This window comes from Tetrao urogallus (assembly GCF_951394365.1).
Source record: "Tetrao urogallus genome assembly, chromosome: 5".
Classification (NCBI taxonomy): Eukaryota; Metazoa; Chordata; class Aves; order Galliformes; family Phasianidae; genus Tetrao; species Tetrao urogallus.
This window is the reverse complement of record NC_136818.1, coordinates 25,555,019-25,569,587: the sequence shown is the minus strand read 5'-3', so window position 1 is coordinate 25,569,587 and position 14,569 is coordinate 25,555,019. Positions and strand designations below refer to the sequence as shown.

The 14,569-nt window shown below is 46.5% G+C and overlaps 1 protein-coding gene across 1 annotated transcript in view; it reads left to right on the top strand.

The window, feature by feature from the left end:
- Window positions 1–14,569, top strand: part of RASAL2 (RAS protein activator like 2) — a gene marked incomplete at both ends in the record, with an annotated part of 149,142 nt that overhangs the window by 118,756 nt on the left and 15,817 nt on the right. Inside the window, 4 exons of the mRNA XM_079535689.1 lie at window positions 7,973–8,126; window positions 9,529–9,627; window positions 10,062–10,616; window positions 12,845–12,989. Of these exons, the coding sequence (XP_079391815.1) occupies window positions 7,973–8,126; window positions 9,529–9,627; window positions 10,062–10,616; window positions 12,845–12,989 (953 nt within the window). The remainder of the gene's footprint in view (window positions 1–7,972; window positions 8,127–9,528; window positions 9,628–10,061; window positions 10,617–12,844; window positions 12,990–14,569) is intronic.

The following is a 14,569-nucleotide window of genomic DNA, read 5'->3' as shown; positions in this document are numbered from 1 at the left end:
TAAGCATCTAGACTCAAATACTTCATCTGCATCTGTCCCAAATAAAGTGCAGACTTGAAATTTCATGATACAGTACCATCGGATTGATTGGCTCTTACAGAGCCTTGCCTCAGTGCATGCAGCTGATCTGCAGATCAGTGCAGTGGCCAACGTGAAGATTGTGCTGGTGCAAGCAGATCGGTTCAGCTAGCACAGGCAGAGCCCAGGGATGTGCAGTGCAGTTCAGGTACATTAAAAGTCCTTGCTAATGTCAGGAGATGCTATAGCTGCTGCAGTGCGGAGTCCTGCAAGGAACAGATGGTCTGTTATGCAGAAAACTTGGTAACTCCTGTCCATCTTGGTACATTCTGCTTGTTTTGCTTCTGTCTGCTGGTTCAGGCTTGAGTGAATTGTATGTGAGGCAAGCAAATGCTCATCTTACACGTTTTTTTCCTAACTACTTATAAAGTGTCCTGATTGTCTTCATTAAACGTTGCTGTGTGTAATATTCCACAGCAGCCCAGCAGGAGAACTAGAATGAGTGCAAAATAAGTTGCCCTGCACTTAGGGCTGTGACAGGCTTCTCCGATTTTACACCATTTAGTGCATTTTCCCTTCTTCTGTAGCTGAGCTGAGTTCATTAGTTGCATCTGTTATGCTGTGCTACTTCAATCAATGGCCCTATCTTCCCCAGCTGAAAGGCAGCACCATAAAATCATGGAGATAGCAAGGCTTTGGGTGTTAGGGGTCTTGTTAACTCCATGAGTTACACAACAGGCTGTTGTTGCTTCTCCGTCATGGCGACATCCACCTCTTCTGTCTGAAGTCCAGTTTGTGGTGGGTGGTTTTTTGGTTTGTTGTATAACTGCCTATTTTCAGGGAGTTGCAACTTTGCTATAAAAAGCAACTTAGTGAACAAAAGCACATGAAATAATGCCACCCAGTGATAAAGTACCTGTTATTTTTACTGTTGTTGGCTTGATGTTTTGCAATGCAGAAATGTTTTTGCCATAAATAATGCATTTATCTTTCCCTCGCTTGGTTCTCACACTAAACATGGACTGATGATGCTTTCTGTTGTACTGTAAGGGAAATGCTATCACTTTGGGTAAGCCAATAAATTTAGCTATAATTAATACCTACAACTTTAAGAAATAAACACAACAAACCTTCTCTTTCAAACCAGTTCACTCATTCCTCCTTGCTGTTGTGGACATGAGTTGTGTCACCTAGACCCCAACAACACGTGGATTTTCTCTGGCTGTTTCAATAGAATAACATCACAGAATCACAGGTTGGAAGGGACCTCTGGAGGTCATGCCCTGCATGGTGATGGCGTTAGGCATAGTCAGTCCTCTCAAGTCTCTAGGTATGGATTTAACAAGGAGGAGCCAAGAGAACTGAGAAGTTCAAGTGGCAGAGTCCATGCACAATTTTGGGTGACAGAAAATTGGAATTGGAAAACCTCAGGATGTAGGAGAGGGACAAGCTAGGGGTTGCATTTTCCATCCTGCTGTGGTTCTGTCTGGCCTCTTACATTGAGCAGCATCCCAGTGCTCGAGATGGAAGTCCATCTGTGTTCTGGATGTTCAGTGCCTTGATACCATTACTTGCTACTAATGGAAGTAAGCATTTTTGATAATGAGTCCACACAGTCCTCCTCCTTTCAGAAGTACATGGGCTGGAGTGAAGGGAGTGCAGAGCTTGGAGGCAAAGGGGGTCATCAGAGAATTGCCAAGCTACGTAGAAAGCAAGCTGAGATGAAGTTTATTTGGAGATGAGCTTTGCACAAATGATGGTGGCTGTTCCACAGCATGTTTGTATTTGTGATGCAGGTGAGGTTCGTGAACTGCTGATAAGTTGTTCTTGGAAAATGCCACAGCACCACTCAACCTTGTGGCTTCCTGTGGTTGAAAAGATTGAGAGCCTTATGGAGTTCTCTTTGCATTTGTGGTCTAATCAGTGCACAAATGGAACATAGCAACTTTGGAAGAACGTGGCTGGAGCTTTTCTAATGTTATTTCTAATTTTGCAAATAAAATCTTCACAAATAAGGGAAAATCGTTTCCAAGTGAAACTTGGCAACGGTTTCTCCATTCCCTCATATACCTTTCACTGTGTTAGCTACAGGTGCCTGAAAAATGCAATTGGTGAACAGACCAGCAGGAAAAATGATTCAAAAACCCCTTAAGATGAGGAGCAGATTAGTATACTGGGAAGAGATGAGCTGGAGGGAAGAAGGAAGCTAAAAAAGATTGATTAACCTTTAGAATTATGCTCTTGTTTGGGATCTTTTCAAAGGAACAAGTCAGCTACACCTGTGTGCCCATGAAAGAAGGTAGCACACAGCAGCTGGCTCTGAACTCACAAGAGGGAATTGCCATTTTCCCACCTCCTGCTCTGCTTGCTTTCTGTATGAGGCTTGATCTGTTGCTCTGCAAATGTCCCATAGCTGCCCCAGTGAGTCAGCCCTTTCCCTCTTGGAGCCGGCAGTGCTGGGTGATGTCATGGTGCCGTGCTGGCTTTCAGGGCCAGATGGACTGATAGCATCTACCTTTTCTTGCTGTGACAAATACGGGCTTCAAAGAAATTATTATGTAGCTTTATAAATTAAAACGCTGAAAGGTTGGAAGGGAGTAGAGGCTGCTGGCACGTTGTTTTTCTCATTCTTTTGAGGTATTTGAGTCCTGCTAAGAAGCAGGAGATGCTTAGAGATGAGTACCTGCAGAAAGCTGAAATAAGGAAGACTGTGGTGCACATTAAGGCTTGGGATAGTGCAACAGTGCATGCCACTCCAGATGGTGACAGAGGATGGACGCTGTCTGTTCAGAGTCAATTTAAAATAGATAGGATTCAGGAATGCTGTAAGGGAGTGCTGGAGATAACTTGCAGATATTTTCGTAATCAGATTTGGCGTTCCAGCAGAAAGCAGTTGGCCAAGCTACTTTGTTTTTCTGGGTTTTAAACTTCAGCTGGCTTAGTGGGGGGGTGGGGGGGAGGGAGAAGAGAAAACTGGTGTCCCTGCAGAATTGAGCCCACTGTGGCCAGTAGCTGAGTGTTGTGCATGAATCCACAGCCTCTGTAACACCACTTCTATTACTCCACGGTCTGCCTGGTGATAACTCGTGTTTAGCCTTCACAGGCCCCTAGCATAAGGACTCTGCTTGGATGTGGCCAGATTGGCACGAAGCTCTCAGGCATGCGGTGGCACAGCATCTCAGTGGGCTATCGGCAGCTGTTGCCACAAGTCTCTCTGGCACCACAAATCACCCTTCACTGCCTTTCTAGCCTGGCTCCCACCACATTCTTTGGGCTCTCCAACCCAGGCATTTCTCTCGTAGGTAGATTCTGTCAGTAATACATAGAAAAGCATGAGAAGTAAAATTGTGAGGAGGGACCACAAATGTCTTCAGCTGGGGCAACTGGAGAATGTGTCCAGGAGGACCCCCAGCTCTCACCTCCATCTGATGCCTGGAGAGGAAGCTGAGATTGCTGAGACCGGCTGCATGTGGTCTCAGCGACTGCGGCAAAGCTGTGCAGACAGCTGGGAGGGTTTTGCCCTGTTGGGATTTAGTGCCACGTGGGAACCCTCCTGATGCACTAAAAGTCATTTTATGGCATTATCCGATGGTGGTGGCCGAGCGCAGGTCCTGCTCCGTGCTCCCTCAGGATGGGCTGTGGTGGGCAGCAGGGCAGCGGGTAGCCATGGCTCTGGGCTTCATGGTGAAGCGGCACCGCTGCTCCAACGACGGCTTCTTCTACTTTCGGTGAGTTGTGCTCCTCCCTCCTTGCTTCTTCGCCTCCTATTCCTGCGTTCTCATATTTGGTTGTTGTAATTTAATCCCCCTTTACAAAAAGAAAAAAAGGTGGGTGATTTTTGTTCCGCTTGAGACTCGAGGATAAAATCTGTATTATGCAATGCATTATTAAGGCTCGACTCAGTCAGAGCTTGCATTCATTCAGCATATCTTTTTCTGTCTGCACGGGGAAAAGGGAGGAGTGGCTTGTTTCAAGAGAGACATCTCCTGTTTGGAGTGAGATGTATTTCTTTCAGCCGGTTTTTTTGGTTCCTCATGCAGCTTCCAAGTGAAAACTGAGCAACATCCCAAGGGCAGCTCGTCTGTTGGAAGCCGTCGCCCTGTCCTGCTGCAGGCTCCACCAGCCCCTCAGTACAAGCACACCCCAGGCTCCTCCAATATAAATTGCTGGCGTCTGGCTTAAAAAACAACGATAATGATGAAACTGGTTGGACTTGTAGATTTGTTGACCAAGTCGTAGGGTGTTTTGCTAATAGGCAGCTGGATAATGAAGCAGGGTGTGGTGTGCTAGCAGAATGAATGCCTGCACGGGGAGCCCACTGCTGCTGCCCTGCCGTCCTGTTGCAGACCATGCTGCCAACATCGGGGTGCGATGCAGCAGAGCTGGGATCCCAAGAGCAGCGCTGAGCAGAGCAGAGAGCTGCTGCTGTGGCTTTGTGAGTGGTTAAGTACTGAATTCAGCTGTGGGTCTTTGGGCTGAGCAAAAAACTCGCTTTAGGATTCTTTGCCTTCACGCCAGTTTGTGTTGGTAAAGGAAGCACAGACTGTGGGACTCTATTCCTTGGGAGCTCCTTTCTCTATTTCTATGCGTTTTTCTGTTTTTTAATTTCTATCTTCTGGATTATTGATGACCACGCATTTGTTTTCCAGGCAATACAGTGCTCTCCCTGGAAAGCTCGGTAATTGGAAGTCTTTTGTGCTTTTTTGTTTGGCTTTTTAAATAGGTCAGAATCAGCAGGAGAGCTTCATAACCAGAGAGCAATTAGGGTTTAACCATTTATCCTGCGTGTCTTATAGACAGTAGAATGCAGTCTGTTAAAAGGCTGACACCAAAACCTGGAGGAGCTGAGCTCCCTGCTTACAAGCAAAGTGTTCCTGCAGCAGCAAAAGTGAATTTGTGTGCAAGGAGAGAGTGTCAGCCAGGGCTGTGTGGTGCTGCCATTGGAGGGACCTTTTGCTGCTGCTCGGTCAGCACTTCAGGGCAACATGGGCTCTGACTTAAGAGGAATTTGCTCAGCTCTTACGATTGCTGCTTCAAAATATGAAGTAAGGACCTCAGAGCAGTCCTTGAAAATCATCTCTTTCACCTGCTTTTCCCATTGGAAAGGAGTTGTGGAAAGCAGCTATGTGAGAAGTGTCAGTGCTGTCGGTAACTGTTTGCTTTGAACTCATCATCTTTGGTGATCCTTTGCTGTGTGCAACAGTGAACAGAAAAAGCAGCGCAGGAAATTTGTCACCTGAGGTTAATTGTATTGTAAATCAGGATTTGGGTTGTTAATGGAGCTGTTTAGCAGAAACAGATTTGGACAAACAACCCTTCCCCCACCTCGTGCATGCGTGATCTTCCTGTTTACAGTAATCTGCTTCCCTGGGATTACCTCTCTTAGCAGAGACTCTGAGCAGCACTCCTGTTACCATCAGCTCCCTAACTAATATGGGAAAAGACTCTGTTAATCCTGCCCCTTTGCTGGGCACTGGGAAACAAGTCGGTGACTTTGACTTATTAACTCTGCCCCTGTGCAAAAGGGAAGCCTGCAAGCAATTCTCCTTCACTCTTACTGATGGCTTCAGAACATCAGATGTGGCTTTTAAGAAGCAGAGAACTATTATTTCCCTGTAATTATTGCCTTTATTGATTGGGACGCTTCTGATTTAGGCACATATAAATGATTTGCATTGCAGATCTATCAATAGGTGAAATATATATTGTGGGGATTACAAGTGTGTATATTTGTGTTCCTAAATGCGTGTGGTTGCCTCTAACCAACAGCTTTCCAGCACTGCTGTGGTGTTTATGGAAGACAAAGTGCCAATTTTAAGCCACTTAATCAGTTTAATGAGCTATTTAAGTACGGTAGCTTCAAGGAGCTGCTCAAACAGATCGGCATTCCTCCACCGCTGGCTCCTGAGCCAACACAACCAACCTTCTGCAGCTGGTCTGCACCAAAGCGCATGTTCAAAGCTATCAAGTTGAGCAGAATGGATGCTCCCGGAAGGTGTAACTCTCAAGATGAGATGTGCAGGCACTTTGTACAGCTTGTCATGTAACCCCCTCAGCCCCCACCCCGGCCCCAGAGGCTGCGTGGAGCTGTTTTTGGAAGATGCCTCGCTCTTTCTGCTGTCCTTCATTGTCTGGGTCTCTTTAAACTCATTGTAGGAAGGGAAGAGGATGGACTTTGTCCTTTCTGGAAAAGTCACCTTCACCACATCAGCAGAGCAGGCTCCCCGAGCCTCCCCTAATCTCCTTACAGAGCTGTGCCATGGCAACACGTGCCAGGAGCCTCTTCGTGGCACCCCTGGGACAGTGCGCAGCGAGGGCAGTGCTTACAGTGCCAAGGCAGCTCTCCATCCCCCAGCACATCCTCCTGGCACAGTGCTCCTCAGAAATCCGGGACCTGAGGCTTGAGGAACAGCTCCTCCTGGATTTTGGGCCTCCCTTCCTCTCCCAGCAGGATTTGTTGTCTGAGATGTAGCCCACGGAACTGGGCTCAAAACGGAGGACTCTGACATGTGGCACCGCTATGCTTTGGGGATGCACTGCTAAGTGGCTGTACAGTTGTTTCATGTAGGTGGGCTTGATTTGTCTTCCTCCAAATGCAGCCTCTGCTGAGTAGGGATTTGCAAAATTTGTCCTTTATTTGTTGCTCTTGTTGTCTTCTTTTCCCTCTCCCCTCCTCTTTGTGACCACTGCGTGCTTTCCTTCTGTCCAAGGAGCTGAGGCTAGTGGTAGCTGCAGGCTCTCAGCCAGCTCCCCTCCATCATGCACCAAAGTACTCGGCTAGGGCTGGAATTGCTGAGAGTTTGGGGCAGGGATAGAAGCCAAGTGACCTCAGCAGTGCTTTCTTGAGAGGAGAAATTAGAGAGGATTTTGCAGTGATGGTATTAAAGTGGTGTATTGTGGTGTGTTTATTTTAGACTTGCCCTACCTTAACTGCAGCAAGTGTTCAATTATACATGGCTGAGGTTTTGGGTTTGCGTTGGTACAGCTGCTGCTGGAACCTGTTGTAACAAAGCATGCACAGTGCAGCCAAAGCATTTGTACCAGTGCTGCTGTTTTGCATTTGAAATCAGTGTCTTTGTAATGTCCCACTGGTGAAAGCTTTTTGCTGCCTGCGTTTAGGTCATTTAATATATTAAATGGGAAAGTTCTCCTTCCGTGTTCAATACATCTTCTTGTACATGAATCTGCTGGAATACCTTCAGCACTTCATTTTGCACAAAAGAGCATTCAGCTGAACTCTGCTTGTTGCTTTTTGTGACTCCTTCATGATACCCATGTTCTTGTTAAACTGCCACAGGCTGCCCAGGGAGTGGTGGGGTCAGCATCCATGGAGGTGTTACAGAGTGTTACAGAACCGTGGGGACGTGGCACTGAGGGAGGTGTGCGTGGTGGGGATGGGTTGGGGTTGGACATGGGGATCTGAGAGGTTTTCTCCAGCCTTAATGATTCTGTGATTCGGCACCTTCAGAGATGAACAGATGTAGGTACCAATGTGAGCTTGAGCATCTTACAAATCAGACCTGCCAGGTAAACAGCTCCTCTTCTGCTAAGCTGGGACAGGTGCTCTCCCTCATTGCTTTGACTGAGTTCCAGCTGGAGGAAAAACGTGTATGCACATCATGTTTAAAAGTAGAAATGCTGGTTGTGCCTAAAGCGTGCTGTGACTTTATTGCAGAAGGTTGTGACACTACTGTCACCTCTAAAATCAGCATCTTCTAGAGGGGTTTGCCACTGCTGGGCAGCAGGAGCAATGGTCGGGTGGGTGGGAACAGAGTTGTGCCCAGGATGCTTCCTTAGGAGTCAGGGCTTACTGGACTGACGTTACTTGTTGTCAGGCTTACAGGCTAACTGTGGTAGTTGCTGTGAATAAACAACTGGCAGCTTTCTCTGAGATCTTGCCAAGTCTGCTGGTAATTGTGAGAAAACGGCTGTTTCCTCTCCCCTTGCTCTGCAGATCACGTGGGCTGCCGAAGCTGAAGGAGTCCCGCTCCCATGAGTCCCTGCTGAGCCCCGGCAGCGCAGTGGAGGCCCTGGACCTTGGGGCAGAAGAAAAGGTCTTTGTAAAGCCCCTGCACAGCAGTATCCTTGGACAGGACTTCTGCTTTGAGGTAAAGAGCGTTCTCCGAATAGAAGCGGCGCAGTCGGTCTGAAGCCTGGCGGGGCACTGTTCTCTTTGTAATAGGAGAAGGGGTCTGCAGCCAAACCTTCCTGGGGGTTTGGGTGGGGGCTGGCGGAGTCCTTGGGGCCGAGCCATCAGTGCAGGGAAATCTACAGCTGCTGCGTCTTCAAAGTGGAAAACGCTCGTTATCTTAGAAAGTATCTAAGCATCTGTAGTTTGGATGCGAATGCATGGTTGAAACATACTATTGCTCCTAAGTTGCGCGTTCGTTCTCCCCAGATTTACTTAGAATTAACTGTACAAATTATGCTATAACTGAGAAATGTGATTTCCAGTCTGAACCTGCTTCTGTCAGCCCAGCCTGTTCCCTGGCTGCTGCAGGAGGGGTTCTGGTGACGGTGGGCATGTTGCTGCGCCGTGCAGTGGGAGACTCTTGCTGTTGGTGTGAGCACAGTGCTTACCTTACAGCATATCCATGTGCGCTGTTTGGCTGTATCTAAACCCGCTGTAATCTGGCAGCAGGGGTGATGGGCAGCTGGTCCGGTCTGTCTGCTGCGGGGTTGCTCAGATGTGTACCTTCTGGGGCAGAGATCTATCTGCAACCTGGGAAACTGCACTGCAGAAAACCAGCATATCAGGCTCTTCTCCCTCGGGGTGGATCCAGGAGCTGCTCCTGTTTGCTTCAACCTCGTATTCCTTCGGTTGGAAGCATTTTCCAGCTTGCTTAGGTTTGAGGTGTGCTGTGAAAATACTGGCAGCATCAGAGCTCTGGGGCTGTTGCCTCAAACTGCTTTTTAATTGTGTGTACAGATGAATGGGAAGGGTAAATTAGGCTTTTCAGGCCAGGTACATGTGAAAGAGCCAAGGTGGCTCACGCCTGCATGAAGCAGGATTGTGGATGGCATTGGGTGCAGGGGCTGGTTCAGAGCACAGCTCCTTTGGTTTGTGTTTCATTGTCAGAAACATTTTGTGTTTCCTGAAGACACCATTTGCACTGTGTTCTAACTTGTATTAATACAATGTTCTGTCTGCCTTCAGCTTGTTAGTAACCAAATCATCTGTCTGAGAGCTAGCAGGGGAAACTACAAGAGTTCAAGAGCTATGGATCAATTAACAAGCGTTAAAAAAAAATTAACTGCTTGATTAAAGCCTCGTTTAAAAGCCTTTAAGAGGAGCCTTTGGTGCTCCTCATATGTAACTTTAATTTGAACTGACATTTTTTTTTTCTCTCTGCATTTTTTTTTGGGCCTTTTAACTTCTCTGCCTTGCAGGCTCCTCTGTTGTTTTCCTGCCTTTTTCATGTTTACTTAGTTGCTCAAGCATTGCTTCTTGCAGCCCCTTACACGTGTCCTAGGCTTGCCTGAACTCAGCCTGTCATTTCCATGTTCCAGGTAACCTACTCCAGCGGCAGTAAATGCTTCAGCTGTTCCTCTGCTGCAGAGAGGGATAAGTGGATGGAAAACCTACGCAGAACTGTGCAGCCAAATAAGGTAATAGAAACTACAGAAGTGAGATTACTGGGGCAACACAGGTGATATGATTGGGTTTTAGTCTAGTGTAACAGGGCTTTCCACAGACACCTGCTCAATTAATTTAGTCCGGGGAAAAGTCCACTCAGAAGTGTATCAAAAGCTGCTGTGCTCTTTTCCATTCGGTGCAGTAGGTTAAAGCTTTGATTAATAAATCATGTCACGTTGCTTCCTGATCTCCCCATGCCTGATTATGATGTTTCAAACTGGATTTCTAGTGCCTCGGAAGGAAGGGATGCAGAGCTTCAAGGTTTAATGTGGAGGCACATCTGTGCAAATTCTGATTCCGTCCCTACCTCTGATGCAAAGGGCAGCCTTTTGCTGCTTCTCTATAAGACAACACGCTTGATATTTTAGAGATTTCGAATCAAAACTGAATTCTTTCTTCTCTGCAGGACAACTGCCGCCGAGCTGAAAATGTGCTCCGTCTCTGGATCATTGAGGCAAAGGACCTGGCCCCCAAGAAGAAATACTTCTGTGAGCTGTGCCTTGATGACACTCTCTTTGCCCGCACCACCAGCAAAACGAAAGCAGATAACATTTTCTGGGGAGAGCACTTTGAGTTCTACGGTCTCCCAGCTCTTCACAGCATCACGGTTCACATCTACAAGGATGTGGAGAAGAAAAAGAAAAAGGACAAAAACAATTACGTCGGCTTGGTCAACATTCCCATGGCCACTGTAACGGGTCGCCAGTTTGTGGAAAAATGGTACCCAGTCAGCACACCTACACCCAACAAAGGGAAATCAGGAGGACCTTCCATTCGCATCAAGTCGCGTTATCAGACCATCACCATCTTACCCATGGAGCAATACAAGGAGTTTGCAGAGTTTGTTACCAGCAACTACACGATGCTGTGCTCCGTGCTGGAGCCAGTCATCAGTGTAAGGAATAAGGAAGAGATGGCTTGTGCAATGGTGCATATTCTTCAGAGCACGGGGAGAGCTAAGGTAAGAGTGGGAGGCCACTGTCAAAATGGCTCCTGTCTCCTGGTGATAGGTGATATCTTCTCAACTATCGGCCTGTAGAAAATAGGATTCCTGGACTGGTGTGACCACAAGCAGCCACACAAGGTGCCTGATGGGCTTAGGCTGAGAAGAGGGCCTCAAAAGTGTTTTTAAAGACTTGGCGATTACATCTGCCAGGAAGGCATGCAAATAGGTACCGCACCAACACAGATTAAGTGCCTGAGTTGATAGGAAGGTTAAAGATACTGTGTACAAAGTGTAAGTGGGAGGACTGAAAAATGAGTCTGCACTTAAGTATTCAGGAACTTTTTCTGTGTTTCTAGAATTGTGTTGCTAGATAAAGAGATAAGTAAGCAAGAGTTAAATAGACTGGAGAGTAACTTCCATAGATACATCTCCAATACAGCCAGCAGCAGCATGCCATTGTTGATTCAGTGCTAAGTCAGCTATTCAACATGAACATCGATTTGGTCAGCAATTGAACAGCCATTTGGAGAATCCATACTCAGTTAATGGTGATCCCACCTGCCCAAAGAATGGTATTAGGACTTCTAGGTGCACACTGGTGGTTCTCTGTAATGCAGTAATTGTGAGCCCTGGTTTCTTTGAACAGATTGTGGGTGAATATCCTGCAGGTTTCCAGAAATTCTGAGAGGCATTAACAAGCATTGATTCATGCAGGTGTTGTATGGGAGTAGTACCAAGCTGTAGCCAGCTCCTTCCAGTAATGCAAGCTAGAGCAAGTTAAGCACCTCTGAGCACAGGCTAGAGTTGGAGGTGTGGGAAAATGACCACAAAAGCAGTCAAGGGACAGCTTACATTAGCTGCTCTGAGAAGATCCCACTGTAACTCTCAAGTGTCCCACTCTCTACTCTTCCCCCATTGCTTGATGTAGATCTCAGGAATGCTGGTGCTCTGTGGCACTGCGTGATTCCCTTGGTTGCTTACCAGCTGTTCATCTGACCTAGAGAGGTTGGTAGCTGGGGCAGCTCCTGTAGAGCTGTGTTGAAATCCTCCTGGAAAGCAGGCTCTGGTTTATCTGCCTCCAGCAAGTAGAGAAGTTACTGTTATACCGTTGCTCTCCTAGTGCCTGTAAGTTTGGAGCTCTCTTTGCTGCAAGCATCGAGTTCCTTAGGCTGCCATAGCCTTAATCTGCAAAGAAGGTTTCCATGTCACAGCGTGGTGGTGCAGCTGATGTTTGCACCAAGTGAAAATGAAGAGTTTTCTTAAAAGAAGCAATAAGGGGTTGAAAAGCAACAGGACTGCATGTGTTTTTCGTATGTTCCTATTGTATCTCATTTGTTCTGTTTTTTTTTTTGCATTCATATGCCAGCACCACGTCTTGGTTTGTGTCCTTAATGGGGTTATAAATCCTTACTGTAGTGCTCTTCAAACTGCTGTCACTCAGCCTTAATTGATGTCACATTATTATGTTTCTTTTTTGTTTGTTTTGTTTTTTTTTTTCCTTGGTTGCTTGGTTTTTGGGTGGGAGGGTTGAAGAGTTTTAAGAGAGAGTGGTGATGAGGAGGAAAGGCAGTTCCTCTCCTGGAGGACTTTGCAGGGGCTGACTTGGGCTGTAGTGAAACAGGAGTGTTTCTTGTGAAATGCTGCATGTCCTTACTCAGGTGTGACTGTAGAACTGGACCCTGCATCAAGAGAGAATTCACTGTATCAAAACTCACTGATTGTTCCTGTCTGTGCCTTTGAGTACAGAACAAGTTAAGCCATACACAGCATCCCATCGATTTTTCTTCCCAAATTCTGAATCACTTTTCTTTTCTGAGTCAAATTGTTGTAAGCATATGTTGTAAGCATACATGAGAGTTTGTGCAGCACTTCCATTTTGGATTTTTAAATCCAAGGTTGTATGTAATATTCAATATTAAAACACAAACATAAAATCACGGTTGCTTTCAGCAGTTATAAACAAACTGATGAGGATTTCTGTTCAGGATCTAAACTGAAACACAAGCTTGGAGTAAAGGTTTTCTTTGTTTCTCCCTTTATAAATTATGATTTATAATCTCTTTAAATATAATAAATAAAAGAGGAGCTCTGGCTGTACAGGTAGCATATGGATCCCTTCTGCCAAGCTGGGCAGTTATTTCAGTAATTCTCTGTCTCTTCTGTTTTTCCTTCCTTCTGGGCTTCTGCAGTTAGTCTGGTGTGAGCCTGGTTAAACTAACGTGCTGTCTTACCTTTTCCTTCAGGACTTCTTAACGGATCTGGTGATGTCTGAGGTAGATCGCTGTGGGGAGCACGACGTCTTGATCTTCAGGGAGAACACACTTGCTACCAAAGCTATTGAGGAATACCTGAAGTTGGTAGGGCAGAAGTATCTCCACGATGCGTTAGGTAAGAATGTACCTCTTTGTCAGCTGTTTGTATTGCTTGATCCTGGTGCAGAGAACCAGTCAAGTATGGGCCTTGTGCTGAGACACAGGAGGTGATTGACCCAAGAGCTGCTCTAGTGATGCAGTTGGAATGGACCTTCCACACCCAGCATTTCTCCATAACATTATCCCTTGTTCCCACGCTGCGTTGCCCCACATGTTTCTCAAGGTGTGTGAAGAGCCCTCACCACATGGATTGGTGACATGAGAGTCACAGCGTGTGTTCTGAGTTCTGCAGTGTGACTGAAGCTCTGTGCACCTCACTACATTTAGCAGTGTGTGAGCAGCTATCCAGGCAGCAGAACACGTGCTCTCTGTTCTTGATGCCTTTCCTCTTTGCAGAGGAAGATGTTCATTGGTGCTTGTAGGAGTAGCAGCCAAAGAAGGGCTAACTTGATTTGATACAGCTGTGTCCCTCAGCATGTTTACATCATGACACTGCTTTTCTGGGTAACCTTTTGTATGGCTGGTGTTGGAGGGGTATAGCAGCACAGTTACTTTGTGAGCAATGGTGATTGTTCCACCTCTTCTATGACCAGGTTTAAAAAAGGGTTTGTAACCGTGGGAATGGAGTACTTTGTGTGTCAGGAGTGAACCTGCTATCAGGTGCAATCCAGTTAGGTGGAAATTCCAGGCACAGGTATGAAGTATGCACTCCTTGTGTTGAAAAAGCTTCTGCAATGACTTCAGGACGGTGCCACTGCCTTGGGAATTATTGTGTACACAACTGATAACTCCAGAAAGAGGGCTAGAAGGCACGTGCCCCTCTCTGGTTAGCAGTTACCACCTTCCCACCATCTCTATTACCCAAGATTGCACAGTGAGCCCCCCATCCCATTGTTGTTTCTCGGATGAAGAAAGCTTTGGAAACTGATACAAGAGGAACAAGCTGAGGGCAAAGCCAAGTTCCACGCCACATCCTTTCATAAAATAAAACACCAGCTTGCTTTCCCAGCAGTCTTGCTTGTTGTCAGCAATCTCAGATGCTGGCAAGTCATCAAGGCAATAACTGGCTAAGTTAATGCTGCAAGGGTCAGTATAGCAGGCTCTGTGGTTGTGTGTGTTTTGGCTGTCCTGGTTTCTTATTCTCATGATGGAACCACTGAGCACCATCCCAGTCCTGAGCTCTCAGTGCGGACAGGCAAGCAGAGGACTGCTTTGTGCTGTAAGATTGGAAGCCGTAGGCACAAGATATGGAAAATCCCTGGAGGCCATCCAGCCTGTCTGTATCCCAGGGCAAGGTTGTTCACAGCAGTACTAATTCTTAGTCAAGTTTTCAGTGTGCCCAGTCGGTTTGCTCAGATGCTGCTTTCTTTGAGATAATGAACAACGCTGTGCTCAGTGTTAGCTCTGCTGCATTCATAAGTGCTTTTTAATATGTGATAAAGGCAGGGCCTTGTGGACCACAAAGAGTAAATTTCAAATGTGGTTAAGCAAAAAAATATACCCAGCAAACAAGAGATGAAACAGAGTTGGCTCATACAGAAATGATGCCGAAAGGTTGGCGATTAAGTGATGTAGATGCCCTCAGCAGAAATGTTT